The sequence below is a fragment of the Salvia hispanica genome, chromosome 1 (assembly GCF_029641045.1).
Source record: "Salvia hispanica isolate PSC_SH4W2 chromosome 1, Shi_PSC_v1, whole genome shotgun sequence".
In the NCBI taxonomy this organism is placed as follows: Eukaryota; Viridiplantae; Streptophyta; class Magnoliopsida; order Lamiales; family Lamiaceae; genus Salvia; species Salvia hispanica.
The window spans coordinates 33,977,490-34,005,412 of NC_142692.1; the positions used below are offsets into that span (position 1 = coordinate 33,977,490).

Sequence of the window (27,923 nt, forward strand, 5' to 3'; positions counted from 1 at the left end):
TTTGAATAATTCTAATATAATATTATCTTATTCTATGGATTTATATGGATTTATTCCAAGATAAATCCTAGATGAATTAGGATAAATATTTATATTAATTTATTTTATCCTAGGGATTTGAATAGATTTAATTATAATAAGACAAATCTTAGATGGATTAAAATAAGTATTAATCCAAGTTATCCTTATCTTTTGGATTTATGTCCTAGATAGATTAGGATGTTGATGATATATAAGAAATCCTTATTTAATTGGATTCAGATATATTTATTTATCTAAGAAATCATAAGTAATGTGTGATATATTCTAGATGTCTATTCTAAATAGAATTAAGATTTGTACAAATCTTTATTGATTGGATTTTATTTTTATCTTATGGATTATGATGGAAGTGTTTCTATCTAGTAATATCCTAGTATGATTTAAATAATGATAATCCTAGATCAACGTTATCTTGAACGGTAGGATTTGATTTTATGGAAATAAAATCTAGAATAATCCTAAGTGGATTTATATAGTTGACTCTATCTTGATAAATCCTAAATGAATTTTGGATAAACATTATCCGAGATAAAACTTAATTATTTAATTGATTCTCCCTTGACTAGATTAAATAATTGTCGTTAATTATCATGTGTGTTTAAATGCCATGCATTAAATGGATTTATCTGTTTATTTGGTGTTTATCTATTTTAAGTGGATTATCTGTTTTATCTGCTTTATCTGCTTATGTGATAATTATGCAAAAACCATATAAAAATATCTAAGTGATGATTATAACAAGTGTGTTGTATACGGTCTCCATCGGTTGGACTGCCAAATTTTGTGAAGTTGATTTTCTAATATTATCGCCACCTAAAGAGTAAGGACAATAATCCTACGAAAAACAGCAAGTTCATAAGGGCGGACTTCTCACATAATAAATACAATGAACTAGAAAGTGGTTCCCAATATTATTGCCACCTGCAGAGTGGGGACAATAATCCTAAGGAACTGCGAGTTTCAGGGTTCAATCAGAATTTATGAGATAGCTTGGTTTTGTTGACAGCACATAACATTGCTATGGGAGTGTGTTGTAGAAATAAAATTCTATAATGCTAAATCTGATGGTCGTGCTTAGGCAGCATTAGACGTATCAACCTCCAGAGGAGGAAGCAATTGATGCGTCGGTGTTGTGACCAGTAAAATTGTCAAAATTTTAATGCGTATTAACCCCCAGAGGAGGATACAATTTATTAATTTTGCAGTTGTAAGATACATAATTGTTTTGTGGTTATTTGTGATTATGTATTGAGCATGAGTATGTGATAATAAGTTTATTTGCCAAATCTTCAGTATGTCATTTAATATTTGTCTGCGATCCATAAAGAAAGAAAACTCGAATGCCTAAATTATGTATGCCGGAAACGAAAATGGATAAAATTCTCATCGCTGAAAGCTTGGAGTTTATACTCAATAATTCATGTCCTTCATTTTCTCGACATAATTCCATGAAGAATGTTCGAGAATGCATTATGCATGTACTTGACAAGCTCTTTGAGGAATAAGGTCAAACTATTTTCCTTTAAGTAGCTCGACAAGTCTTGGTTAATGACGATGAAAGATGGATATCAATAGAATCTGTCAAGATGATTCGATTGGAATATCCTAGAGTGACATAATGTTTTGAGGATCTTTTGATCACTCAAATAGTTTCTGACACAAGTCATCGCCTAAAGTAACAAGAAATGACTATAAGAAGGTTTAACTGAAAAGTAGAAAATCTTCAGAATAATAGTCGTTGTGTTACTATTAGAGGAAAGTAACATGATAGATGACTAATTCATAAAGGCTGCATTTTTCTTAAGTCCTAGTTCATTTGAACAAAAGACTAGATAGTCATTGAAGTTTGTTTAAAGCGAGAAAAGATGCTTTGTGAGTTGGATTGACCTATTTTATAGAAGGACAATGACTTACATGACAATGCAACTTCTAAGTAAGAGATCTTGATCCAGTTAGGGTTTTGTTGCAGTGGGAGCTATTAATGCTCAACTATTGTTTTATGGTTGATGCTTAAGGCATCATAGTATTAAAATAATAATTGCGACAAGGTTGAGTATTAAACAACACATCAACTTCTTAAATGAGGAATGATAAAGTATTTATGGCTCTTAGTCTTAAGGCCAAGAAAATACTTAGCAATTGTTCGAACTGATTTAGACTATCAAGATTTTAACAATTTGTTTGTTAAATAGTTTGAATGTCGAGAAAGTCTGGTTGATGCACTATGAGTTAGAATCGTTTGATTCAGAATACTTATAGAAGTGCAATATAGAAAGACTAGCGAGTTTTAATGGTTTACACCATAAGAAGACAAGCAAAGGGTTATGATCAGTAGTGGGAGTCTAATCTCCATTAACGAATCCAAGCATTCCTCTAATGAATGAGATAGTTATGTAAGAAGGAATCGAAGTCTTTCTAAGACAAGTTTGATTAAGAGATGAGTTGTACTCATTAAAATCTTATCATTGATGGATAAACATTAAAGAAACTACCAACATCAGTACCTTCTACAAAACACGAGTTGTGGACTAGAGCGTCTCTAGTCTAGCACATCTCAAGGTGTAATGTTGTTCCAACACGTGTTGGAAAAGTGTCCAAGAAATTGGAGTTGTGTACTGAGGCATGTTTTAAGGTTTTTCCCAAATGATGTAAGGTTATAAGTTCTATAATTTTCAAAGATATAATTCTTGTATGAAGATCTAGAGATGAACTACAAGCCTAACAGCGTGATAATTCTCAAAATAAAGAGAGAGATATCGGATTTTCCACATTACCAAGAAGTCATACCATTAGAAACTTTTGCACTAGTAAAATCAACTTCAGTACCTAAGATTGTAAGAATCATATCGTAGTGGGAGCGTTCCACTGGAACACAACAAGTTCATGGGTCTAAGAGTGTCGTAAGACTCAGTCTTAGATCAACTCTTTAGCTACAATGTAGTATTGGTTCATTTGGATATTCATCCTTGAAAAGGTGATAGATTTCAAACTACAATCTAAGATAGACAACATGTTTTACAAGACTTGCAAAACTACCTATAGGCTGTGTCAGTCAGTGGGAGCTAGTATATTTGCAAGTGTAAATATGGATCTCAAAAGGCTAGACAATGACAATGGGTTATGCCCAAAGAGAATTATCTTCTCGCTATCGTTGTGCCAGGATTTATTTGATCCTATTGTCTATTAGAACTTACATAAATTAAAATGTATGTATTATGATTGTCAAGACAGTCTTCTATAAATAAAAATCTTGAGGAAATCATCTACTAGAACATTCTAATGGATGTGTAATTAAGGGCAAAAAACGCATGATTGGAAGCTTATAAAGACCTTCGTGGTCTTAGGCAAGCATCTAAATCAGAGTATATGTGTTTTATCAAAATTGTCAAATGTCTGGAATTTGACTTTTGCCCATTGTAGTGCTGTAAGCACTAGGAAGTTGAAAGTGCATTAAATGTGGTATTATTGGTACTCTACGATGATGAAATCTACAAAAGTTGCAAACAACTAAGATTGGCATCTGGCGTAGGAAACTGGTCGTCTACCCAGTTTAAGATAAATGATTTAAGAGAAACTAATTACATTCTTAAGCATGTAAGTCCTTTTAAGATGCTAGAAAGAATGTTGACATTCTCTTAGGAATCCTATATCTACACATTGCTTGGAACATTTAAGCATTAGAAATTCCATGAAAAGGTCTATACCTCTCAAGATGGAATTGTCTTGTCTCTAGTCAAGTGTCGTTTGACGCTTAGTGAGATCAAGAATTATGAGACTAGTTTCGGAGATAGTTGTCTCATGTATGCTATAATGTGTACTAAGTTTGATATTAGTTGTGCTTATGCATAGCAAGTATATATCATATTAACCATGGCAAAGGATTTTGATTGAGGTAATGAATATACCCTAGTGCTTGAGAAAGACTAGTAATTATATTATATTCTAGTTTACCAGTCATTCATGTAATGTCCTTGGGGTTACACTGTCTTAGTTTTATGACTAATCAGTGATCGAGTAAGTCATCCTCTGAATATGTGTTTACCTTAGGAATATCTTCCTAATAGCTTTAATCGTAAGTTTGAGTACGCCTACGAGTATTATTTTTGGATTACTCTAGTAAAGGCTAACTCAAGGGACACACGAGTTTATTAAGCTAAGCAATCACATATGGGGATGAAATTAATTAAAGATCAAGTACGCAACAAAGACATTATGGTGAAAAAAGATATTATCAGAGAACAACCAAGCAGATTTTTCTTTCACCTTGTGAAATGAATGGTAGTTCGATATATCTAGTATCAATACCTGCTTTGTGTATAAATGGGAGAGTGTTTGGCAGTGGGTATACTCGAAAGCATGTTTTGAGTATAAGTGAGAGATTGTTAGGTTCGGTATACTGAAAAAAACATGTTTCGAGCAAGTTTCGCGCGAATAGAATCTTGCTTGTATACGTAAAACTCTACAATCCACTTTTAACCCGATTCAGTATTATTCGAGCAGCCTCGCACGAATAGAATCACTATTAATATTACATTGTGTTTGCTTGTGCATTTATAAGATGTTTTACAAACATTTAAATGCATAAGAAGTAAACAAAGTCTAAGTCTTTTGCTTAGTAGACCGGTTGTGGGCGTCGTCCACTTTAAGGTAACACGGTCAGATCTATGCAATGCTTTGCAAAAGAAAAAGAAGAATTTCACAACCTAGATAGGCTTTGGCTACCTATCGTGAAAGGTTGCAATGTCACTCCGCATATTTCTAAGCCTTACTGAAATAATTTGACATTAGTGTGGTATAGCACTGAACGGATCTAACAGCAAGACGTGTCTTTATGCTATCTACTGAAAGACTAGGTCTTGATAAAATATTATTTCTTAATCTACATATGTTAGCATTGAGCATACGGTATCGATTATGCACTACTTTGACTTATCAAATGGTGCGGGTTTTTCGCAACTCAATAATCCTGATATATTGGGTAGTGGTGATTAATATCTAGCGGTGCTAGGATTGCTATTATGTTGAAACATGCACGAGGTGAGTCTCGTTTGATAATGTCCTCAAGAGGAGCTTGAACAAGGTTTTATTATTCGGAAAACTGGCCAGTTGGAGTTTTATTACTCTATGAATAATAAATAAGTATTTCTTGCTAAGTCCACTCTTGAAATTAATAAGATATTAATTAATTAAGTCCATAGCAGACATTAATTAATTAATGGACATTTATATCTTAAGCACGGGAAATAAATAATAAATAACGGAAACCCGGATCACTTGTAATTTCGGATATGGATGGGGAGAGTTCAATATTACTTCTGTAGTGGCTGCTCGTAATATTCCAATATAAGCTTGTATTAAATTGTGGGTTCAATTTAATTAGTAAAAAGCTAATTGGGCGAGCCCATATCCAAAACCTTCCATATATCCCTGTCTGGGCCCAAAAGGAACTTAATATAAATAGGAGAATAAAGGAGATAGAATCATCACAATTTTCATACTTGAAATTTTTGAAATTTTCGCCCCCCCCCCCCAGCTGAAGGAGATTTCGATTTCTACTCCTTTTCCCAAAAGGATTTCTTCTGTCTTCTTTATTCGAGTCCTAGTATTTTGATAAGATCAGCCCACCCTGATATCGAGATACAGTTCGGGAACCAGAGAGAAGATCCGTGGTCTAGTATTGAAGATCATCACGTGGAGAAGGCGCGAGCAATCGACGATTCTTTGGAGAATCAAAATCGGTAACTCTAAACCGTAGAATTCATGTTTTAGGATTTATATTTTTCTAAGCATGAATTATTTGCGTTCTAGCATGCAATTATCTATTTAACATGTGAATTGATTAATCGCATAATCAGTCAAATAGATCCGTGTCTGATTTGTTTGTTTTGTACAAGTCTTCCGTTGTGCAAGGGGCACCATACCCCAACAAAGAGTACTTCAGAGAAGGGTTTGACGTTGTTGGCCGTCCTAGCCATACGACGCTCCAGAAATGTACTGCGGCGATCCGTCAGCTTGCTACTGGAAAAACGGCGGATTCGTTCGACGAATACCTGCACGTCGGAGAATCCACTGGTAGACTTTGTTTGTTGAACTTCTGCAAAGGCGTCCGGGCAGCCTTCACCGACGAATTTCTGAAGAAGCCAACCACCGCAGATTGTCAGTTTCTGCTCCGACTTCACGATCAAGTGCACAGATTTCCCGGGATGCTCGGGAGTGTCGATTGCATGCATTGGCAATGGAAGAATTGCCATGTGGCGTTGAGGGGGTCATACACGAGCGGCCACAAAGACACCCACCCCACCGTTATACTCGAGGCCGTCGCCGACAACCGGCTATGGATTTGGCATGTGTATTTCGGGGTCCCCGGATCGAACAACGACGTCAACGTGCTCAACAACTCCGACCTTTTCGCTGAAGTTCTGAATGGTAAATCGCCGACCATCAACTTCATCGCTAACAATCGCCAGTATAAAATGGGGTACTATCTTGCCGACGGCATCTATCCGAAGTGGCCAACCTTCGTGAAGACGTTCAACAGGCCTGCGAACGAAAAACAGTCTCTTTTTGCGCAGAAGCAAGAGGCTGCTCGCAAGGATGTGGAGAGAGCGTTCGAGGTTCTCCAAGCTCGACTCAACATTATCAAAGCCCCGGCTAGACAGTGGTTTATGGAGAATATGGTCGACATCATGTATACATGCATAATCTTGCACAACATGATTGTCGCCGACGAAGGACCTGAAGTGGGAAATTGGTTCGACCCTGATACCCCGGGAAGCTCAACCGCAAGTAGTCCGCCTCGAACGAGAGTGCATCCGTCTTTGCAAGAGCGGTTATCTATTCAGGCAAGGACACGTGATTCTACCGCCCACGCCCAACTTCAGGAGGATCTAATGGAGCACATTTGGGCAAAATTTGGCAACTGTTAGATGATCGTCACTAGAGAACTCATTCTTCTGCTTCTTTGCCTTCATTTTTTTTATTTGAGTTTAAGAGTGCAATTTGTAATTTCTAGTTTTTTAAATTATGTCTTTTTTATGTTTTTAGGTATTTAAATTGTAATTTTATTTTATTTAATGAAGTGTGTTTTTATTAATTGAATTTATTGGAACTAAAAATAAAAAATGAAATTGAATGAATAGTTAAGATATGAGCTGAAAAGTACAGTGGAGTCCATGAATAATTAAAAGATGAGACGGTTAAGAAACGAATAAAAGATCTGAAATCAAGTATGCTATTCAACTACCCTTGACCAAACAAATTTGTCCTATTCTATTGCAATAGTTACTATACAATGAGTAGTACTGTATTCCCACATAAATCTTCCAATTACCAACTTTTAATTAAATAAAGTACTCCCATATGTATCTTATCCCCATATAATTTTAAATAAAATAAAATAAAACAAAAAAGAACCCACACCCATCATATGCAATCATCATTACAACTCCATACCTGTACAAACAAATTCAATAATTCGGTTAGCATACAAAAGAAGAGAATCTTTCACCAATAATCTAATTAAATAATTAAAGTAGGAGTACTACATGTTTCTGATAGATTTATAAGTATATTTATTAAATGATTTACGCATTTTTTCCCTCGGACTATATTACTAATCATACTGATATTTTAAGTGTCCGATTTTAGTAGTTGTCCTAAGTAATTGGATCGTGAGGAATTGGTCATAAGCATTAGCTAATAAAATATATACAAGAATTTATAAAAATACTATATATACACAAATTTAAAAAAAAACACAATAAGATACTCTATATGGACCATGATACTACATATTTTTTTCAAAAAGATGAGTGATCCATATTCCTTTCCTTGTTCACCCGCTTTAGATATTTTAATGTTTTAGTAAATATGAGAGATATATAAAAATTAATTGCAGTATTGTTAGTTAAGAATAAATTCCGAATCTTTTAAAATAAAAAATGTTATGAAAGAAATGAAGTACTAGTATTATAATATTATATTTGTCTCATTAATATTTTAACCGTGTTACTTTTTGACCATTCTATTGTAATTGGGTCATTTTCTTTTTTAACAAAATTTAATATGCTTATTTTTTTATTTTAATTCTTTCATACTTTTATAATTTATTTTTCAAAATTTATCTAATTTATTCACACTTTATTTAACTCGCTTAATTAAATAATACTCCTACCTACCATTTGTTCATCTACGTGTCTACAAAAATTGTGTCAACATTAATAATACATAGGGGTACATTTTATCTTTTCACCAAAATCAACCTTTTTAACCTCGCTTACCTTTCACGATTGTCTCGTATAATTAAAATCTAGATAAAATCTGTCATATAAATCGTCATAACTTTTTGATTGACTTCTAGTTAAATTTTAATATGGCCCTACAAATTGTACAAAAATTATAACAAATTTCATTAAAATTAATTTGGATAATAATTATGAAGAGTAGAGAAGTAAGTTAAAGATTTACTAAAATTAGTGATTTAATACATTTTCCCTTTATTGTATTCCGTACATTCTGACACATTTTTTATGACATAACAGCTAGGTACACTCCGATTGGACTTAATCCTCAAAGTCAAACACCAATACAAAATTTGATTGTTTATCATTACTCTTTCCCTAATCACTCACCACTATCCAAATTTTACTCTTAAATCTGAATTAGTTCACGACTAAAACTGTACTACTCCCTCCGTCCCGCTTAAGATGACACGTTTTCCTTTTTAGTCTGTCCCAACTAAGATGAAATATTTCCTTTTTTAATAACTTTCTCTCTCCAATTAATACACTCAACCACTTTTTCTCACTCCTATTAAAATATTCATCTTTCTTTATCTCTCTATTTTAATACTTCCACCCACCTTCTCTCTCCAATTAAACACTTTAACTAATAACTCCTAAAATCCCGTGCCGGCTAAGCAATGTGTCATCTTAGCCGGGACGGAGGGAGTAGTAAATTTCATCAATGGACAATGGGCCCTTTCCCCTTCCGCAGTTGTTCCCATCATTACAGCTTTGCCACTCTCCTCCTCTTCTCTTCTTCTCCCACCAAACTCCAATGTCTCAAACTTGACCAATAATAATACTCTCTCAATCTCAAATGTCGGATGGGAAGCCCGCCTTCCTCAACCAAGAGCTCTCCAAACGAACCCCAATCTTCGGCCTCCGCCTCTGGGTGGTCCTCGGCATCTGCGTCGGCGCCGCCGTCGTCCTCCTCCTCTTCCTCATCTCCCTCTGGTTCACCTCCCGAAAATCCAGAAAAAGCTCCCTCCTTTACATCAACAACAAGAATTCCCCCGCCGTCTCCAGAGAAATCCAAGAAATCCGGATTGACCCGCCTCGAAAGCCCGACCCGGCTCCCGAATCCGAAATCAAGAAGCCCGTTCAGAATCCCAATTGCGATGGCGGTGGGCCGGAGGTTTCTCATCTCGGGTGGGGCCATTGGTACACTCTCAGAGAGCTTGAGGCATCCACCAATGAATTTGCTGATGAGAATGTGATTGGTGAAGGTGGGTATGGGATTGTTTACAAGGGTGTTTTGGAGGGGAATCATATGGTTGCTGTCAAGAATTTGCTCAACAACAGGTTTTTTCCTTCTCCCAATTTGATAAAGATTGAATTTTTAGATTCTGTTTTGCTGATTTTAATAATTTGTGCTGTGTTGTTTGAAGGGGGCAAGCAGAGAGAGAGTTTAAGGTTGAAGTGGAAGCAATTGGGCGCGTGAGACACAAGAATTTAGTGAGGTTGCTTGGCTATTGTGCAGAAGGAACTCACAGGTACTTCATTTCTTGCACAATGTACACCTATGCTGGCTTGATTATGTTGTGACTTTTTGATGCTAAGCTTGAGTTGAGTTGAGTTGTGATGGTTTGTACACTTCTGTTGTGACTTGTGATGTTAAGCTTGAGTAGAGTTATGACGATGAAGTGCAACTTTGTTGGTAAGACTTTTTTTTGATTGATTTGTGTTGAAATTTGTAACATGTTTGTACATTAGGATGCTTGTTTATGAGTATGTGAACAATGGGAATTTAGAGCAATGGCTTCATGGAGATGTAGGGCCTTGCAGCCCTCTAACATGGGAGATTCGAATGAACATCATTCTTGGAACTGCAAAAGGGTAACTAATTTATTTTGTACAAATACCAACTTCAAGATTCCAAATTCCATCAAGATTGTTGAATCTCTTGTTTGGTTTCTACCAGATTGACTTATCTGCACGAGTGTCTCGAGCCTAAGGTGGTCCACCGCGACATAAAGTCAAGCAACATCTTGTTGGACCGGGACTGGCACGCCAAGGTGTCTGATTTTGGCCTTGCGAAGCTCATAGGCTCGGAGAAGAGCTACATCACCACGCGTGTGATGGGGACGTTTGGGTGAGTCTTGTTCGCTCTTGATTTGATCATCGCGTTGTTTTGCTCTGTGGCAATGGCATTCATGTTCGCTCGTCTTTGTCTCCAGCTATGTCGCCCCTGAATATGCCAGCACCGGGATGTTGAATGAGAGGAGCGACGTCTACAGCTTTGGCATCCTCATAATGGAGATCATCACGGGGAGGAACCCGGTGGACTACAGTCGCCCTGAAGGGGAGGTATACGACTTTATGTTTTCGACTTATCATCAACTTAGACACGATCTGGATTACCAATTCTCGTTTCCTCAGGTAAACTTGGTCGATTGGCTTAAAACAATGGTCTCGAACCGCAACTCTGAGGGCGTGTTGGATCCAAAACTACCCGATAAGCCATCTTCACGAGCATTGAAGCGCACCCTTTTGGTTGCGTTGAGATGTGTGGACCCAAACTCCCAAAAAAGGCCGAAGATGGGGCATGTGGTTCACATGCTCGAAGCGGATGATTTCCCTTTTCGTGAAGTATGTTTAGATCAATCTCATTTTCTTGGTGAATTGCATATTGATACACCAAAATGTGGTTGTTGTGGCTCACTTTTGCCCATGTTTCGAAACCACAGGATCGGAGAAGTGGAGGGAAGGAGCACGGGAGATCAGATCGCGATGGAGCCATGTCAATGGAGAGGCGGTTGGGTGAACCGGGTGACAGCAGTGGGTACGAGAGCAGCGTTCAAACGGATAGGACATTGTTGAGAAAGGAGGAAAGAGACGACGGGCGATAGGAAGACCAACGTCTCGTCTCGAACTACTGGTACACTGCTAGGCAGCCTCTCTCTATGTAAATACTGTGATTTTGGCCTCAGCTTTTGATATGAATGGTGATCATAGCTCATTGCATGTTATATAGCATTTGATTTATAGTGTTATTAAAGATATACTAGTGCTTCAATATGATTCATTTGTGATGTTTGATCGAATTATTTTGTCATTATGTTTGATTAAATTTAGTTATAGCCCAATCTCTCTGTTTATGAGGATATGCTTCCACACAATGCAATCAAATTTGTTCACATTGCATGTACTTTATATATTCAATATATGACTGACAATCAAATTTGTTCACATGTACTATACATATTTAATAACGACGAAACGCAATTTAGTTGGTATTTTTAATAATTGTAGATATCTGCTGATTAATGAATTTTGTGAAGTGGGGACAGTTTGGGTTGGGCCCACAGCCCAAAGCAGGCCCATCACTCATAAAGAGTCCAACATATGAAATTAAGGAAACTGACATTTGGTGAAGACAGCTAATTTGTTAAAGAAAATCATTTTTTTCTGGGACCCTTTATTTAATACTGGTAATTATGGCCCATCTACTTAATTTCAGTATCATTTTCGGATAACACAATTTGTTTTAGTACGTATGTTACATCATTTTGCGTCTCTCTTTTTTGTCGACTATTGTCCAAATATGTAAGAACTCTAATGTACCACATTGGTAATGTAGAGTAGGTAATGTGAGATTTTTAGACTGAATAGACTTTTAGGTTGAGTTTTTTTTTGTTTGGACCGTAATATTAGTACTTTTGAGGGTTTTTTTTTTTTTGGTTTGGACTGTAATATTAGTACTTTTATTGAGAGTCAAATGAGACAAGAGTGACCAACATGATTGTGTCTAAAATAACATTGGCTCTTCAGAACATAATCTTGCAAATTTTCTTGTTTCATGAAAACATTTGTAAATTTACCAATACTCACTTTAACTGATTCAGTGAAAGATAAATGTACTTTTAGCAACCAAAGAAAAGAAACATAAAATAGAATAACCAACAATATTTCCTTTTTACAAAAACAACCAAAATATTTATCTAATTTTCAGAAACTATGGTTATTGCGATAAAACACACATATATAGTCATAATAGAATTATTGCATTTAAATATGACCTTTTAGTATGTTTGTGAAGCAAACATAACTTTAATAAACTGATGGCTGAGATTTAGACTAACATCCAATATTGAAATTTAAATTGATCGAGAACTTGCTTTTGGAATCCATCAACACGGCATTTAAATTTATTAAGCAATGCTATGTAAGTGAAAAATATACTCCCTCCATCCCACCATAATCAAAGCACTACTTCTTGCACGCATTTTGAAAAAAAATAATATAAAATAGTTAAAGTAGAAATAATATAAAGTAAACGAGAGAATAATGTAAAGAATAATCTTTTCTATATTATTTTCACTCAACTTTAAAGTAGTACAACCATTTTTACAAAACGAGTTCAAAAAGTGAAGTGTGAGACAGAATAAAAGCTAAATAATTCTGGAAGACAATTATCAAAAGTCAAAACCATTCTGTCCCAATCCTGAAAATTTTCTAGATCTACGAAACTCTGAATAATTTTACCAATACTGATTTTAAACTATTTCAATGAAAGATAAACATAGTTTTAGTAACCAAAGAAAACAAACCAAAAACAAAAGAAACCATCAAAAAATTTCCAGTTGTTCGCATCAATTGATATTTGTTGCACTAAATGAAACAACTTAAAACTTGATTAAACAAAATTATCACCAATCTCAACTAAAGTTACAAATATGATAACGACTGAAGAAGATAAGCTTCAATTTTGATCAAGTTTGAAAAGGAAAAATGAGAAGAAGGCAGATTCTGTTTGAAGCAAAGAGATCATCTTATAGAGGTATTTCAGACAGTTTCTGTAATCATTCTATGAATCTTCAGACAACAAAATGAATCTGTTTCAGACAGTTTCTTTGATTCTGTTTTCTTTGTTTCTGCTTGTTTCAGCAGACAGATCGACCTACATTGTACACATGGACAAGTCTTTCATGCCTAAGGCATTCTCTACTCACCACCATTGGTATTCTTCCCTTCTCCGATCCGCAAAATCCACGGATCGGACATCGCTCAACAACGACAAATCCAACCCGAAGCTCGTCCATACCTACGACAATGCATTCCACGGCTTCTCCGCGTTGGTGTCGGAATCCGAAGTTGCGGTCCTGAAGAAGTCACCGGGCTTCCTCTCAGCTTATCCTGACGATGTCATGACACCCGACACGACCCACTCGTACAAGTTCTTGTCTCTCAACACTGCAACGGGGATATGGCCGGCGTCTCAGTACGGAAAGGACGTGGTTATAGGGGTCGTGGACTCGGGGATTTGGCCGGAGAGCCCAAGTTTCGACGATCACGGGATGACCAAGGTTCCGGTGGGGTGGAAGGGGATATGCCAGGCAGGCGACGGATTCAATTCGTCGCACTGCAACAAGAAACTCATCGGAGCAAGATATTTCAATCAGGGGGCTCGAGCTGCCAATCCTGATGTCCAGATTATGATGAACTCCGCGAGGGATGAGTCCGGTCACGGCACTCACGTGGCGTCCACGGCGGCAGGGAACTACGTTGACGGCGTTTCCTTTTTCGGCTACGCGGGTGGACAGGCGAGAGGAGTTGCCCCTCACGCCCGACTGGCTGTATACAAGGTGGCTGGTTGGCAAGGTGGGAGCTATGAGTCAGATGCGCTTGCTGGCATTGATCAAGCAGTGGCGGATGGAGTCGACATACTGTCGATTTCGCTAAGCTCTCGCCGGACTCATCTGTATGAGCATCCGATCGCAATAGCAGGATTTGGCGCGAGGGAGAAGGGCATCTTTGTCTCTGTCTCAGCAGGAAACCGAGGCCCAGGTGCTGAAACGCTGCTCGGAGGGATCCCGTGGGCGGTGACCGTGGCATCGGGGACGATTGATCGGTGGTTCGGTGGCACATTGGCTCTCGGCAATGGAAAAACCATCACCGGATGGACTATGTTTCCAGCCAGAGCCATAGTCAGAGACTTGCCTCTTATTTACAACAAGACTTCATCTCCCTGCAGCTCGAGTTTACTAGTAGAGGCTCCTGAGCACAGCATCATCATATGCAATAACATTGATAAAAGCACAAGTTTTTCTACCTTGATGAAAGATCTCTCCCGGTCAAATGTCCGAGCTGCCATCATCGTTTCTGAAGAAACGGGCATACGGAGATCCCCCTCATTCCCTTTCCCCGGAGTCGTGATCACACCCTCGGAAGCAGAGGACGTGATCAGCTACGCGTCATCCAAATGTTGTACCCCAACAGCAAGTATTGATTTCCAAAAGACCCTCGTTGGAACGGAGGCAAGAGCTGCTCCGGCCCTGTCAGCTTCCTCGTCGAGAGGCCCTGGCCGGAGCTACCGGAAGATCTTGAAGCCTGACATAATGGCTCCCGGAGTTCTCATTCTAGCAGCAAACAATCCTCATGGCTCTGAAGCAAGTATTGGGAACAACATATTCCTCCCAAGTGACTACACTCTTCCATCTGCAACTTCAATGGCTTGCCCTCATATTTCCGGCATTGCTGCACTTCTCAAAGCCGCACATCCCGAGTGGAGCCCTGCAGCTATCCAGTCTGCCATGATGACCACTGCTACTTCAACTGATAATACCAACCAACCAATCAAGGACACGGGCTTCAACAAGCTAGTGGCCACCCCTTTAGGCATGGGAGCAGGGCACGTCAATCCAAACCAGGCCCTCGATCCAGGCCTCATCTACGATGCAACACTGCAAGATTACGCCAATCTTGTTTGTTCCATGAACTTAACCCCGGAACACACGCGCACCATCATTAGATCAAGTTACAATTGCTCGAATCCATCCTCGGACTTGAACTACCCGTCTTTTATTGCCCTGTATGAAGTTGAAAAAAATAGAACCACTGTAACTCGGTTCAAGAGGACGCTCACAAACGTAGGGGTTCGTGCAGCAGCCACATATGCAGTCAAGGTAAAAGCACCAACGAATTCCATAGTTAAAGTATCACCAGATGCATTATTTTTCAGAAAGAATTATGATAAGATAAGCTATAGTGTGACTATTCAATATACGAGTAGCGGCGAACTCGAGAGCACAGATGGTTCGCTCACTTGGAATGAAGTGAATGGCAAGCATACAGTCAGAAGTCCCATTGTGGTCCATCCTAAATCTCACAGTGATGATGAATGATTGTAGAGGAAATGTATTTCATGCTATCCTTTATGGGAAAATTTGAATAATGTAAACCTTATAATAAGGATATAAAAAGCAGCATTTGAACAAGATAAAAAAAAATTGATGCTAAAACTTAAGAGCTAAGTGGATTATTGGGAAGTTGATGTGGCACACAAGCACAAATTATAAGATTAATTTTTTTTTAATTCCACATAAACACAATATATTTATTTCTTGAAAATCTAAACTTAAATGACCACTTGTACATTTATAAAATCTTTTCATTAACAAAATTCCACTTGCATCCCATTAGATTTATGATTCTATTAAAGCCAATGATTTGTATAATTCTTCTGTCTGTGAAGATGCTTCTTTTTTATCCTCTTTTGGCAAAGGTCATGTGACTTTATTCTCCACAGTCAATTTATTATTTGAATAATGAGAAACACACATGAAGATGACTAGGTAATACTAAAAAAAAACTAAACAATATGTGTAACAACCAGTTCCACTACATATCCTAATCTACAAAACCAGCAAACAACACAAGAAAAAATTCAGACTAAAAATGAGGTTTCAAATTCAGATATTACCTCTAGTTTTCCTCTCATCGCTTTTCTTGATCCATCATGCTTCATCACAAAGATCCACTTACATTATCCACATGGACAAATCCTCCATGCCCAAGGCCTACTCCAGTTGCCACCATTGGTACTCCACTACCATAAACTCCATGAGAGCAATGAATGTCGAAGCATCAGAAATCCACCACCATCGAGAGGCGAAGCTTGTCCACACATACGGCAACGCGTTCCATGGATTCACAGCAGTGTTGTCTGAGAATGAGCTGGAGTCCTTAAGGAACTCACCTGGCTTCATTTCAGCTCACAAGGATAAGCCTATTGTACCTGACACGACACACACACACAAGTTTCTTGGATTGAACACTGCCTCCGGCATATGGCCGGAATCCAAGTATGGGGAGGACGTGATCATTGGTGTGGTAGACACTGGAATCTGGCCAGAGAGCCCGAGTTTCAGAGACGAGGGCCTCCCTCAAATCCCTGCGCGGTGGAAGGGAACGTGTCAGGCCGGTCAGGATTTTAACTCATCACATTGTAATAAAAAGATCATTGGAGCAAGATTTTTCAATCAAGGGGTTTTGGCAGCCAGTCCTGATGTCAAGATAAGCATGAACTCTACGAGGGATATTTTCGGCCATGGCACGCATGTGGCGTCCATAGCAGCTGGGAGTCAGGTAGAGGGAGCTTCGTTCTTCGGCTATGCTCCCGGGACAGCAAGAGGGGTGGCACCCCGGGCTAGACTGGCTATATACAAGGTCCTCTGGGATGAAGGGGCCTACGAGTCTGATGCTCTTGCAGGTATCGACCAGGCTGTTGCAGATGGTGTCGATGTCCTGTCCATCTCCTTGAGTTACCTTACCATTGATCTCTACGAGAATCCAATCGCCATCGCTGCATTTGGAGCGATGGAGAAGGGCATCCTCGTTTCTGTTTCAGCAGGGAACCGGGGTCCAAGCTTTGGAACTGTGCTCGAGGGGATCCCTTGGGCCGTCATCGTGGCATCAGGAACCGTTGATCGTTGGTTCTCCGGGGAGCTGACATTAGGGAATGGAGTGAGCATCACAGGGTGGACGATGTTTCCTGCACGTGCCACGGTTAGAAACTCGCCTCTCGTCTACAATGAAACCTTATCAGCTTGTAACTCAACTGAGGTGTTGAGAGAAGCTCCATCTGATAGCATCATCATCTGTGTTGAATCTTTTGAAACTCCAGAGCTCGAAGATCAGATTACGTATGTGACAGAATCAAACATCCATGCCGTTGTTTTCGTTTCTGATGACACTGGTGTACTCCGATCCACGTCTTTTCCTCTCCCTGGTGTAGTCATTACACCAAAAGAAGGAAAAGATGTGATCAGATACGCCTCAAGAAGCTCACAAGCTACTGCCACCATCCAATTCCAGCACACGATTCTGGGACCTAAGCCACGGCCTGCTCCAGCTGTGTCCACATCCTCATCGAGAGGTCCAGCACGAAGCTATCCGGGGATTCTGAAGCCTGACATAATGGCACCAGGGGTGTTGATATTAGCAGCCTACAATCCTAACACGCCCACGGCTAGCATTGGCACCAACATAGCATTGTCGAGTGATTACAATTTGGAGTCGGGAACATCAATGGCATGTCCACACATTTCTGGAGTCGCTGCCCTTTTGAAAAGCATACATCCGAAATGGAGCCCTGCAGCTATCAGATCAGCAATGATGACAACTGCAAATCCACTCGACAACACTGGGAAGCCCATCAAAGATATGGGTAATGACTATGATGCTGCCACGCCTCTAGGCATGGGCGCAGGACAAGTTGATCCGAACCGTGCACTTGATCCAGGCCTCATATACGACGCATTTCCACAAGACTACGTGAACCTTGTCTGCGCCTTGAATTACACGCGTGAGCAAACTCAGACCATCCTAAGGTCGAGCTACAACTGCTCTTCCCCGTCCACTGATCTTAACTATCCCGCCTTTGTGGCGCTGTACGACCCACAGGAATCGAGGACACTTAAAACTCAGAGGTTCCGGAGGACTGTCACAAATGTAGGAGAAGGCAGAGCTACATACAAAGTTAAGGTGAAAAAGCCAAAGGACACAGTGATTACAGTATCTCCGGAGCGATTAATCTTTCGCAAGAAAAATGAAAAGCGTAGCTACTCTTTGACTATTCGATACCAGACTTATGAGGAGTATGTCATCAACCATGGATCAATCACTTGGATCGAGCAAAATGGCAACCACACCGTGAGGAGCCCCGTTGTGGTGACGCCAGCAGAGCCATCGGGTTGAAGAGAACTACAATCAAGCTGCAAGGAAAATCGTGGTGAAATCATTCGTATTGTTTCAGTCTCATTCACACTTCAACTCAGAGATTTGAGAATGTAAAATGAAGTTTTCAACAAATGCTGGAGCATTTCATGTGTTCAGTCCTTTGCTATGAATAAAAATTTTCAAAAGCATATATTGATTACTCTAGACTAGGAACCTCATTCCTGTTTACTCCTTTTCAACTCCTAAAGATTGTGGCCAAATCACTCATAAATTGAAGAAATGGGGAAAAGATTATACGCAAGAAATCACAAAATACTATACAAATGAGACAGTTTTTTGTGAGAACAGGGAATATTAGTTTACATTTCAATCAACCAAACAAGCTTGATAGTAATGTCATATTTATTGCCTAAGTTCATTTTTGCCTTCTTAAGTTTTGTGAAGTTTTTAATAGATTTATAAAGATCGAACACTGACCTCCACTTTTGAAGTAGAGACCATGCATTAATTCAGTGACATTGACATGCTACCCAATTTATCATTGATCAATATGGAGGAGAATAGTCAGAGTATAAAGTTTTTCTATATACTATCATAACATTTGTCAATTGTCATTATACATACCCCAGTTTTTATTTCGTAAGTTGTCATTTACAAAAAGAACATTTTGGAAAGTCATTTTAGATACGTTTCAGGTCTGCGAAGGAAACAAATAAAATACTCACCCAAACGTATCTCTAGCAAAATCTAAAATGTAATCCAATTATGATCAGCAAAAAGAAGAATGTAATAATGCCTAGTGGTAATATTAAATAAAAAAGTTTGAAAAACAGCAATATTTTCCACTTCTTGTTTCTTGCACTTAATGCAAAACAGCAGACTTTGACTTAACAAAGGCACATCACCAATCTCGAGTAATGCTTAAGGAATTCTTTAATGACCAATGACTCAGCACGAACAAAATTAGATAAGGTGCAATAATTCAGCAGATTTTTTAAAATAAATAACAAGAAAGGCATTTTCTGTTAGAATCAAGAAATCTGAACTGCATTTCTCAAGCTCCAAACAAGAAAATGGAGCTGTTTCAGGCAGTTTTATTGATTCTGGTATGTTGGTCTTTGCTTGTTTCAGCAGAGAGATCAACATACATTGTACACATGGATAAATCTTTCATGCCTAAGGCATTCTCCACTCATCATTACTGGTATTCTTACCTTCTTAAATCCGCAGCTCGGCTCCACGGCAATGGATCCGAGCCAAGGCTCGTCCACACTTACGACAACGCCTTCCACGGTTTCTCGGCAGTAATGTCGGAATCTGAAGTTTCAGCTCTGAAGAAGTCGCCGGGCTTCCTCTCAGCTTATCCCGATGATGTTGTGACGCTCGACACTACTCATACGTACAAGTTCTTGTCTCTGAACACTGCAACGGGGCTGTGGCCGGCATCCCAGTATGGAAAGGACGTGATCATCGGGGTTGTGGACACGGGGATTTGGCCGGAGAGCCCGAGTTTCAACGATGACGGGATGACTGAGATCCCGGCGAGGTGGAAGGGGATATGCCAGGCAGGCGACCAATTCAATTCGTCGCACTGCAACAAGAAACTCATTGGAGCAAGATACTTCAACGAAGGATCTCGAGCTAGCAATCCTGATGTCAACATCACTATGAACTCGGCGAGGGATGAGTCTGGTCATGGCACTCATGTGGCATCCACGGCAGCAGGGAGCTACGTCGATGACGTGTCCTTCTTCGGTTATGCAAGTGGAAGAGCGCGAGGAGTAGCTCCTCGCGCTCGTCTGGCTGCATATAAGGTAACTGGTTGGGAGACGGGGAGTGTCGAATCTGACGTGCTTGCCGGCATTGATCAAGCAGTGGCTGATGGAGTTGACATACTGTCGATTTCTCTGAGCTACCGCCGTACGAATCTGTACGAGAATCCGATTGCAATAGCAGGATTCGGTGCGAGGGAGAAGGGCATCCTTGTCTCTGTCTCAGCAGGAAACCGAGGACCAGGTGCTGCAACGCTGCTCGAAGGTATCCCGTGGGCGGTGATCGTTGCGTCGGGGACGGTTGACCGATGGTTCACCGGCACACTGACTCTCGGAAATGGCAAAACCATCACCGGTTGGACTATGTTTCCGGCGAGAGCCGTGGTCAGAAACTTGCCTGTGGTTTACAACGAGACTCTGTCTGCCTGCAGCTCTAGTGAGTTACTAGCGGAGGCTCCTGAGCAGAGCATCATCATATGCAATATCACTTTCGAAAGCATAGATTTTTCTTCCTTGATGAGTTATCTGTCCCAGTCGAATGTCCGAGCAGCAATCATCATTTCTGAAGATACGAGTATTCTAAGATCCACCCAATTTCCTTTTCCCGGAGTCGTGATCACCCCCTCGGAAGCAGAGGCTGTGGTCAGTTACGCATCATCAGATAATACGCCCACTGCGAGTATTGATTTCCAACAGACCATTCTTGGAACCGAGCCGAGAGCTGCTCCGGCCCTTTCAGCTTCCTCGTCGAGAGGCCCTGGCCGAAACTATCGACCAATCTTGAAGCCCGATATAATGGCTCCGGGAGTCCTCATCTTAGCAGCATATAATCCTTATTCGTCTGAAGCTAGTATCGGGAGAAACATATTTCTTGCAAGCGACTATACCCTTCTGTCTGGAACTTCAATGGCTTGCCCTCATATATCTGGTATTGCTGCACTCCTCAAAGCCGCACATCCCGAGTGGAGCCCTGCAGCCATCCAGTCTGCGATGATGACCACGGCAAATCCACTGGATAACACCAACCAGCCGATCAAGGACATGGCATTCAACTATCGTCTTGCTACCCCTTTAGGCATGGGAGCAGGGCAAGTTGATCCAAACCGTGCACTTGACCCCGGTCTCGTTTATGATGCAACAGTGCAAGATCACGTCAATCTTGTCTGTTCCATGAATTTCACCTCCGAACAAACTCGTACCATCATCAGATCAAGTTACAACTGCTCAAACCCGTCCTCGGACTTGAACTACCCATCTTTTATGTTTCAGTACGAAACTGAAGAAAACAGAACAACCACAGCTCAGTTCAAGAGAACACTCACAAACGTAGGGAACAGAGCAGCTACATACAAAGTCAAGGTGGAAGAACCAAAGAATGCCACAGTCATAATATCACCAGAGACATTAGTTTTCAGGAAGAAATATGACAAGCAAAGCTATTCCGTGACTATTCGTTACACGAGTATCAGCGAGATCGAGCTCGAGACAGCAGATGGCTCACTCACTTGGATTGAAGTGAATGGCAAGCACACAGTCAGAAGCCCCATTGTGGTCTATCCTAGGCTCGACAATGATGATTAGTTTCTGCTAGCCTTTTTTAATAGCAAAAATGCATTCCATGCTTTTGTTCATTGTGCACTATTCGAATAATGTAACAGTTTGAATAATCAGATTGACAGTTTAAAAAAAAAATCAACTCAATGAGAAAAAGCTAATGTACATATATTAATCTGAAGAGCAGTTTCAATTCGAGTATATGGAAAAACGTGTTCGTCTACGGAGTTGAAATACTCTGCACACAATTGTACACAAATTATCCGATTCAGGCATTTCTTCAAGCAGCTGACAGACACAAAACAGTACATAGTTTCTTACTCTAGAAGTTGGATTAAGCATCGCATGGCGCTTTCACTCTCATTCATTCACCATTCATACGAGCTAGCTGAGGTTGTGATTCCAAAATTAGAGATTTTCAATTATGCATCTGTTGCTACGCATCACCCTTTATTTAAATCAATGAACCGGATGAGTTTGGGGGTTGATTAAACTTTTCAATTTTCGGATTGGGCTTCTTACCTAGTAATGGTTTTGGGCCTTTTGGGCTTCGGTTTTAAGAATACAAAACAAACGCATCAACTTTCATAAAAATTAAAATAGTCAAACTATAAAATTTTGACATGTTGGAGATTGATAGAACACAACTCATTTTTCAATCACATATCAGACATGTTGGAAAAGCTTACGATTTTCACATATCATATAAATCAGATTTTAGATTAAAAATACATGTCGCGTATCGATCCTCCATTACCTTGACGAAGAGTATGCTTAAGCTGTTAAGCACGTATACACGTGGAATAGGAGCGTAACCAGAATCTTATTTGAGAAGGGACAAAAATACAATAATATATTAAAAAAAAATTATGTATTTAAGAAGGACACTTAGTATAACTGGGCATTCGCCCCACGTCCTCATAAGCTGGCTACGCCCATGACTGTGAAATAGTTACATGCTTAGGTGACTGTAGCGACGGGCTTAATGCGTTAAGCACGCACGCATGTGCTTAAACGTACCATAAACTAGAATTTGTAACATTTACCGCTATTTTGGACAGATAATTTTTTCGAATTGATGAAAAAGAAAATGTTTTATAGGAAGGGTTTATTGATGATGATAGAAAAAGCAAAAGTCTCCTTTTTCTACGTTGGATTTAAAGGTTATCTACCACTTTTGTATAAGTGTATGAACTCCCAATCCCATCGAGATCTGTGTGGGTTTTTGTTCTCGAATCCATATATATACTCTGACACCAAAAACACTTTCGATTTCATTCAATTTTCCTACCACAAAATGAGATGTTACATTTGATTTTGACCATCCAATAACACCTGAGCTCCACTACCATCATTATATTTTTGGTAAATTATACTCCCTCCGTTCCACAGTAATAGAGGCATTTCATTTTGCGCACTCATTTTAAGAGAAAAAGTGGAGAAAAAGTAAAGTAACAGAAATAATATTGTATATAAGACTCTTCTCTACATTATTATCTCTCTTACTTTACTCTTTCTCCATTTTAAATATTTAATATCATTTTTCCAAAACGAGTGCGGAAATTGAAATGCCTCTATTACTGTCGGAGGGAGTAGTACGTAATTGTTTGTACATAGTATACAAGGATAATCTGATGTATAATTTTTTTGTTGGTTTTGGTTTTTGGTTTAAGAGTTTGTTTTATTTATATATTAAATTAATAAAGAAGGCTCGATTTACGTGTAACGTGCCCTTTCTAATCGGATTTAGGAGCGTGGTAAACTGTCAATTGTGTCACGAAACTACTAAAATTCAACAATTGCTTTCCTAATTCGGTGATTTGATTAAAGCCATGATTTTTGCCTTTTTCTTTGTGTTGTAGTGGTCGGACATTACGCAAATATACCGAGAGAGAAAAAAAAATCATTGATTTCTAATAATTTAAAATTATTATTAATGCCATTAATTTTGGCAAGTTATACAAAAATGAAAGCACAATTTGTTTTTTTATTTATTTTTAAGTTATTCAGAAAATTGAAAAATCAAATTTTAATTTTTTATATAACTTATAAAATTAATAGACGTCAATAATAAATTTTAAGATATTAAAATAAATTAAATAGATAAATTAAAAATAAAGCTAACTTAGATTAAACGAGATGTTGAGAACATGCAGTTTCTCCATACAGAAATTTTGCCTAGTTGTAGAGTCTATTATCTTTGTTAACAAAAATTCGAGAAACTATTGTGTATATAAGAATTTGTTATTAAAAGTTTATGATGTATGTGTATTTTGATAAGGGATATGCTACTCATGAAAAAGTAATGTGATGATAATTAATAAAAATCTCGAGAATCATATCAAGAACTTTACAAACCAAAATCAATTGCAACGTGTGGTAAAATAGAGAAGAAAATGTTCTTATTAATTATATGATCATGAGATGTTCATTGCCCCAATCAAAAGAAAAACCTTAAAAAATCTATAAAATAGAATTCATACTATTACATACACTTTTTTGTGTTTTGAATTATTGGTAAGCAAATTACTACTATAATGCTACTTTTTGCAAGTAAAAAATGGACGTCAGATCTGTGGGTCTTCACTATTGCATGAAAGATAATTCTGAAAATCATGTAGAAGGGCCCAATATTCAAATCTACTTACCAGCCAGAGAGAGAAAATTTGGAAATTCCTCTTTTCTCTAAAATAAAGTTATTTTGTAACACGTAGATTATTTTAGTTAAAAAACTCCATGCAAAATATATTGTAAAATAAAATATATTACATCTTTAATTACAAAAAAAATTGGCAATTCCTTTTTCCAAATTAAAATAATATTAAATTGGAAATTGAAGGTGTATCTTTTTACAAAGAAGAGTATGCGACCATAGAAGTGTTGGAACAAATCATTTTCAACTCTAAGCTCTCTATAATCTATATGTGCTATGTTGTGTTAAAATCATTTGGAAAAATCAGAATGATTCGATCAATGATTCAATCATAATCATTAATCATTTAATTTTTAGATTAAATCAGTTTCTTTCTTGAATTCGAGTATTAAATTAGTATTTTATTACACGGTATAAAAAGAAGAGAAACAGAAAGGCAAGAGAAAGAAAGAAGGTGATATGCATGTGATCTAACAGCCTTTTTGTTCCCCTCTTGCATATGTTATCCAATTTTTTCTTTGTTTTCTCTTGTCATTTTGTGACTAATCCGTCACTTTTCTTTTTTGTTTTTGTCTCTCATTTTCTTTCAACTTTTAATTAGCCATGTTTGGTTAATTGCATAGAATATTGTAGAGTTAATACAGAGACTAATTTACAAATCTAATTCCAAATTTTAGAGTCTTGACACAATCAAATTCAAATAAACAAAGTGTTGAGTTGAATCGTTCAAGTTAGACTATTGAACAAAGTGTTATACAAAGTATATTATTTTCATAAATTAATTCGTAAGTTTCCCTTAATAATTAATTTGTGAATAATGAAGATAAAAGGGAATGAAGGAATAAAAATGATGAAGGAGACTTCTCTTCTTTTTATACTACATTCTAAAAGAGTGTTGAAATCGGGGTTTTCTTTAAGTGATTGAGAGGAATCACCCATGGATCTAATGTACTAAAACTCCAATTTACACATATATATTAATCTAATTTAATTAATTTAATTTTATCTTTATAGAAGCTGCTTTTACAAACTCTTTCCTTTATTGATTTCCAGTAAAGCAACTTTTGCCTGGAGAGTACTATTCCAAGTTAAAATTTCATTTTTTCGCCATATATTTTTCAGTCTTTTTGTATTAAAATATAAATGTAAAACTTGGTATCAAACTATTTGAATGGTAGTATGAATTGGATAATTTGTCGGTAAATGACAAATCTTGAATTTCGTATTAAATTTGTAGGTTATATTAATTGCTATACTTGGTTAAAATGGATAAATAGGAGGTATGTATACGTACAAATGTAGATTGTATCATTTGTATGTTGAATTAAGTTGGTGTACAAGTACAAAGCTTATGCACTTTGATCTAAGTTGGTGTACAAGTACAAAGCTTATGCACTTTGATCTGTCGATATTTATTCAATTTGCAAACACAAATTTGAAATGAAGAATAATTGATGCACATATAAATTCAAAGATCATTAATGCAGCTGATATCAAATTCAGTCTCACTGTATATGTATAGTACATAAATATATTTAAGATCGACACGACAAATCTCAACAAATTAAAAACAAAAATATGGCCACCTGTAATCATATATGTCTCTTCATTGCTATAATTTTGCATATACTCCATTAAAATAGTTCAAAAACCTTTTAATGTAACAAAATACTTACTCCCTCCGTCCGCGAATAGGAGTCCCAGTTGAGTTGGATGCGGGGTTTTAAGAAAAGTTTGAGTGTAATAATTTAAGTGTGTGATAGTGGAATGTGAGACCCATTTATATTATTGTTTGCAATCAAAGTGGATTAAAATTAATTACAGCTTCTAAATTAAGGGAAAAGTGGGGTCATTTTTTATACTCCCAAGATAAAATGTCTAATCGGGACTCCTAATGGCGGACGGATGAAAATGGCCAACCGGGACTCCTATTTGCGGACGGAGGGAGTACTACTCATTTTTTTATCTATAAAATGATCTATAGAATAAAACACAGATAATTACTCACCGTACCAGTAATGAAGATTGTATATATGATCTATGTTGAGATTCTAAGAGCATCCTTAAAGCTACTGGGCAGGGCCGCAACTCGCGAGTCCCGGCCCGATTTCAGCGTTGGAGGGGGGAGAGTCACGGCCCGGGACGGTCCCGGGGCCGCAGTTCCCTCCCTAGGCCGCTCCCGGGGTCCGGCCCGGCTCAGGGTTATATGCATCGGGACGGGCCGCAAACCCCCAAAAATATTTTTTTTTTCTTTTTTTGATTTTTTTGCCATTTTATTATATCCATTTCTTCAACATTCTTCCACCAATTTCTCCATTTCTATCCTCTAAATTATTTTAATATTTTTTCTAGGATGTAATTTTTATTTTCTAGGTCTTAATAAAATTTTTTTCTAGGATTTGTAAAAAATTTTCCTCGAATTTTTAATTTTCTATTTTTCGACTGAACAATGAATTTTCCCGGTTTTAATTGTTCAACATATTCTATTTTACGATTAAAATATGTTGTAGTTGTGAATAGTGCAAATGAATAGTTGTGGCCTGCGGGGTTAATGGAGTTGTGGCCTGGAATCTCAAATTTGAGGAAATGATGAAGTGGAGGGGACTTGCGGCCCAAATCCGGAAGGGTTAAGGATGCCCTGAGAATTGCAAAATGGGCAATATTTTTTTAATATAATCAAGTGATATTAAAATTAGTACTACTACTAGCTCAAGTCCTCCCTGCAGAAAGCTCCATCATATTGGACAAAACAGAAGTTGACAAAGAGACATAAAAGAAAACTTGTACCTTGTCCTCCCTCTTCCATGCCATGTACTCCCTCCGTCCCAGATTAAGAGTCACTTTTTACCATAAAAGTCCATCTCAGTTTAAGAGTTACTTTTAGAATGTTCTATATTTGGTCATACAATTTTACCCCATTTTTCATCAAAATTACATAAAAATGCATTATCTCTATTAAAATAAATCAAAACAAAAATCAAAAGTCAAAAGGGACTCACCTTCAACCAATTCTACCATCTCACTTCATTTATTACACACTCTACCATCTCACTTTATTTATTACACACTTCAACTCTTTATTAAAACCCGAGCCATAACAATAAGTGACTCCAAATGTGGGACGGAGGAGTACTTATCTTTTATGGAGTAATTTTTATTTTTTTGCCCTATTTTTCGTGTATATATATAGACGTTGATCTAATAATACTTAGGTTAGGGAGACAAAATTGCGGTTTCGATAATTGAATAAGAGAGCTTCCTATCAAAAAATCATGGCTCTATAGTTAGAGAGCTTTGGAGTTTGATTGATTAATATTGTATTCGATGATATGAAATCTTTACAATAAGATTATTTTATAGCGCTAGAAATGCACTAATAAGAGTATAAGTGCATCATGTTTTGACAATTAAAACTCAAATAAAATATAACCTATATAAAGGGAGAACTCAAATCAATGTAAGTTTTATGAGTATCCCTTTTTATTATCAATTGGTTTTAAAATGAAACCTATAAATTTCTATAAATTAAAATTCCTCTAATTAAGTTATAATCGAAATTATAATCGAAATACTCTTTGGGGGTGTTCGGTTGCCAAGATTAAATCCCATGATTAAATATGTATCATGTTTGGTTCATAAGATAGAACCCTACAACTTAAT

At 37.8% G+C, this 27,923-nt stretch overlaps 2 protein-coding genes and 2 pseudogenes across 2 annotated transcripts; all 4 read left to right on the forward strand.

Moving 5' to 3' along the window:
* The first annotated feature begins 9,033 nt into the window (after positions 1 to 9,033).
* LOC125222743 (putative serine/threonine-protein kinase At1g01540) lies at positions 9,034 to 11,368 on the forward strand. Its single transcript, XM_048125523.2, has 7 exons — positions 9,034 to 9,626; positions 9,713 to 9,817; positions 10,038 to 10,160; positions 10,246 to 10,416; positions 10,502 to 10,631; positions 10,704 to 10,913; positions 11,012 to 11,368. Exons 1-7 carry the CDS (start codon positions 9,142 to 9,144, stop codon positions 11,171 to 11,173), a joined length of 1,386 nt encoding a protein of 461 aa, XP_047981480.2. The 5' UTR covers positions 9,034 to 9,141; the 3' UTR covers positions 11,174 to 11,368.
* Positions 11,369 to 13,067: 1,699 nt separating this feature from the next.
* Positions 13,068 to 15,670, forward strand: LOC125220839 (subtilisin-like protease SBT3 pseudogene; annotated as a pseudogene).
* A 164-nt stretch (positions 15,671 to 15,834) lies between these two features.
* On the forward strand, positions 15,835 to 18,472 carry LOC125222004 (subtilisin-like protease SBT3). The gene has a single exon (XM_048124376.2). The coding sequence runs from the start codon at positions 16,002 to 16,004 to the stop codon at positions 18,300 to 18,302; it is 2,301 nt and encodes a 766-aa protein (XP_047980333.1). The 5' UTR covers positions 15,835 to 16,001; the 3' UTR covers positions 18,303 to 18,472.
* A 796-nt stretch (positions 18,473 to 19,268) lies between these two features.
* On the forward strand, positions 19,269 to 21,779 carry LOC125217643 (subtilisin-like protease SBT3 pseudogene; annotated as a pseudogene).
* Positions 21,780 to 27,923: the final 6,144 nt, after the last annotated feature.

Bases quoted from the DNA above. Each gene is read 5' to 3' on its own strand.
- LOC125222743 (XM_048125523.2), top strand. From the start codon at position 9,142: ATGTCGGATGGGAAGCCCGCCTTCCTCAACCAAGAGCTCTCCAAACGA. The intron at 9,627-9,712 runs GTTTTTTCCTTC...TGTTGTTTGAAG, and splicing joins AAGAATTTGCTCAACAACAG to GGGGCAAGCAGAGAGAGAGT. The intron at 10,161-10,245 runs GTAACTAATTTA...GGTTTCTACCAG, and splicing joins ATTCTTGGAACTGCAAAAGG to ATTGACTTATCTGCACGAGT.
- LOC125222004 (XM_048124376.2), top strand. From the start codon at position 16,002: ATGAGGTTTCAAATTCAGATATTACCTCTAGTTTTCCTCTCATCGCTT.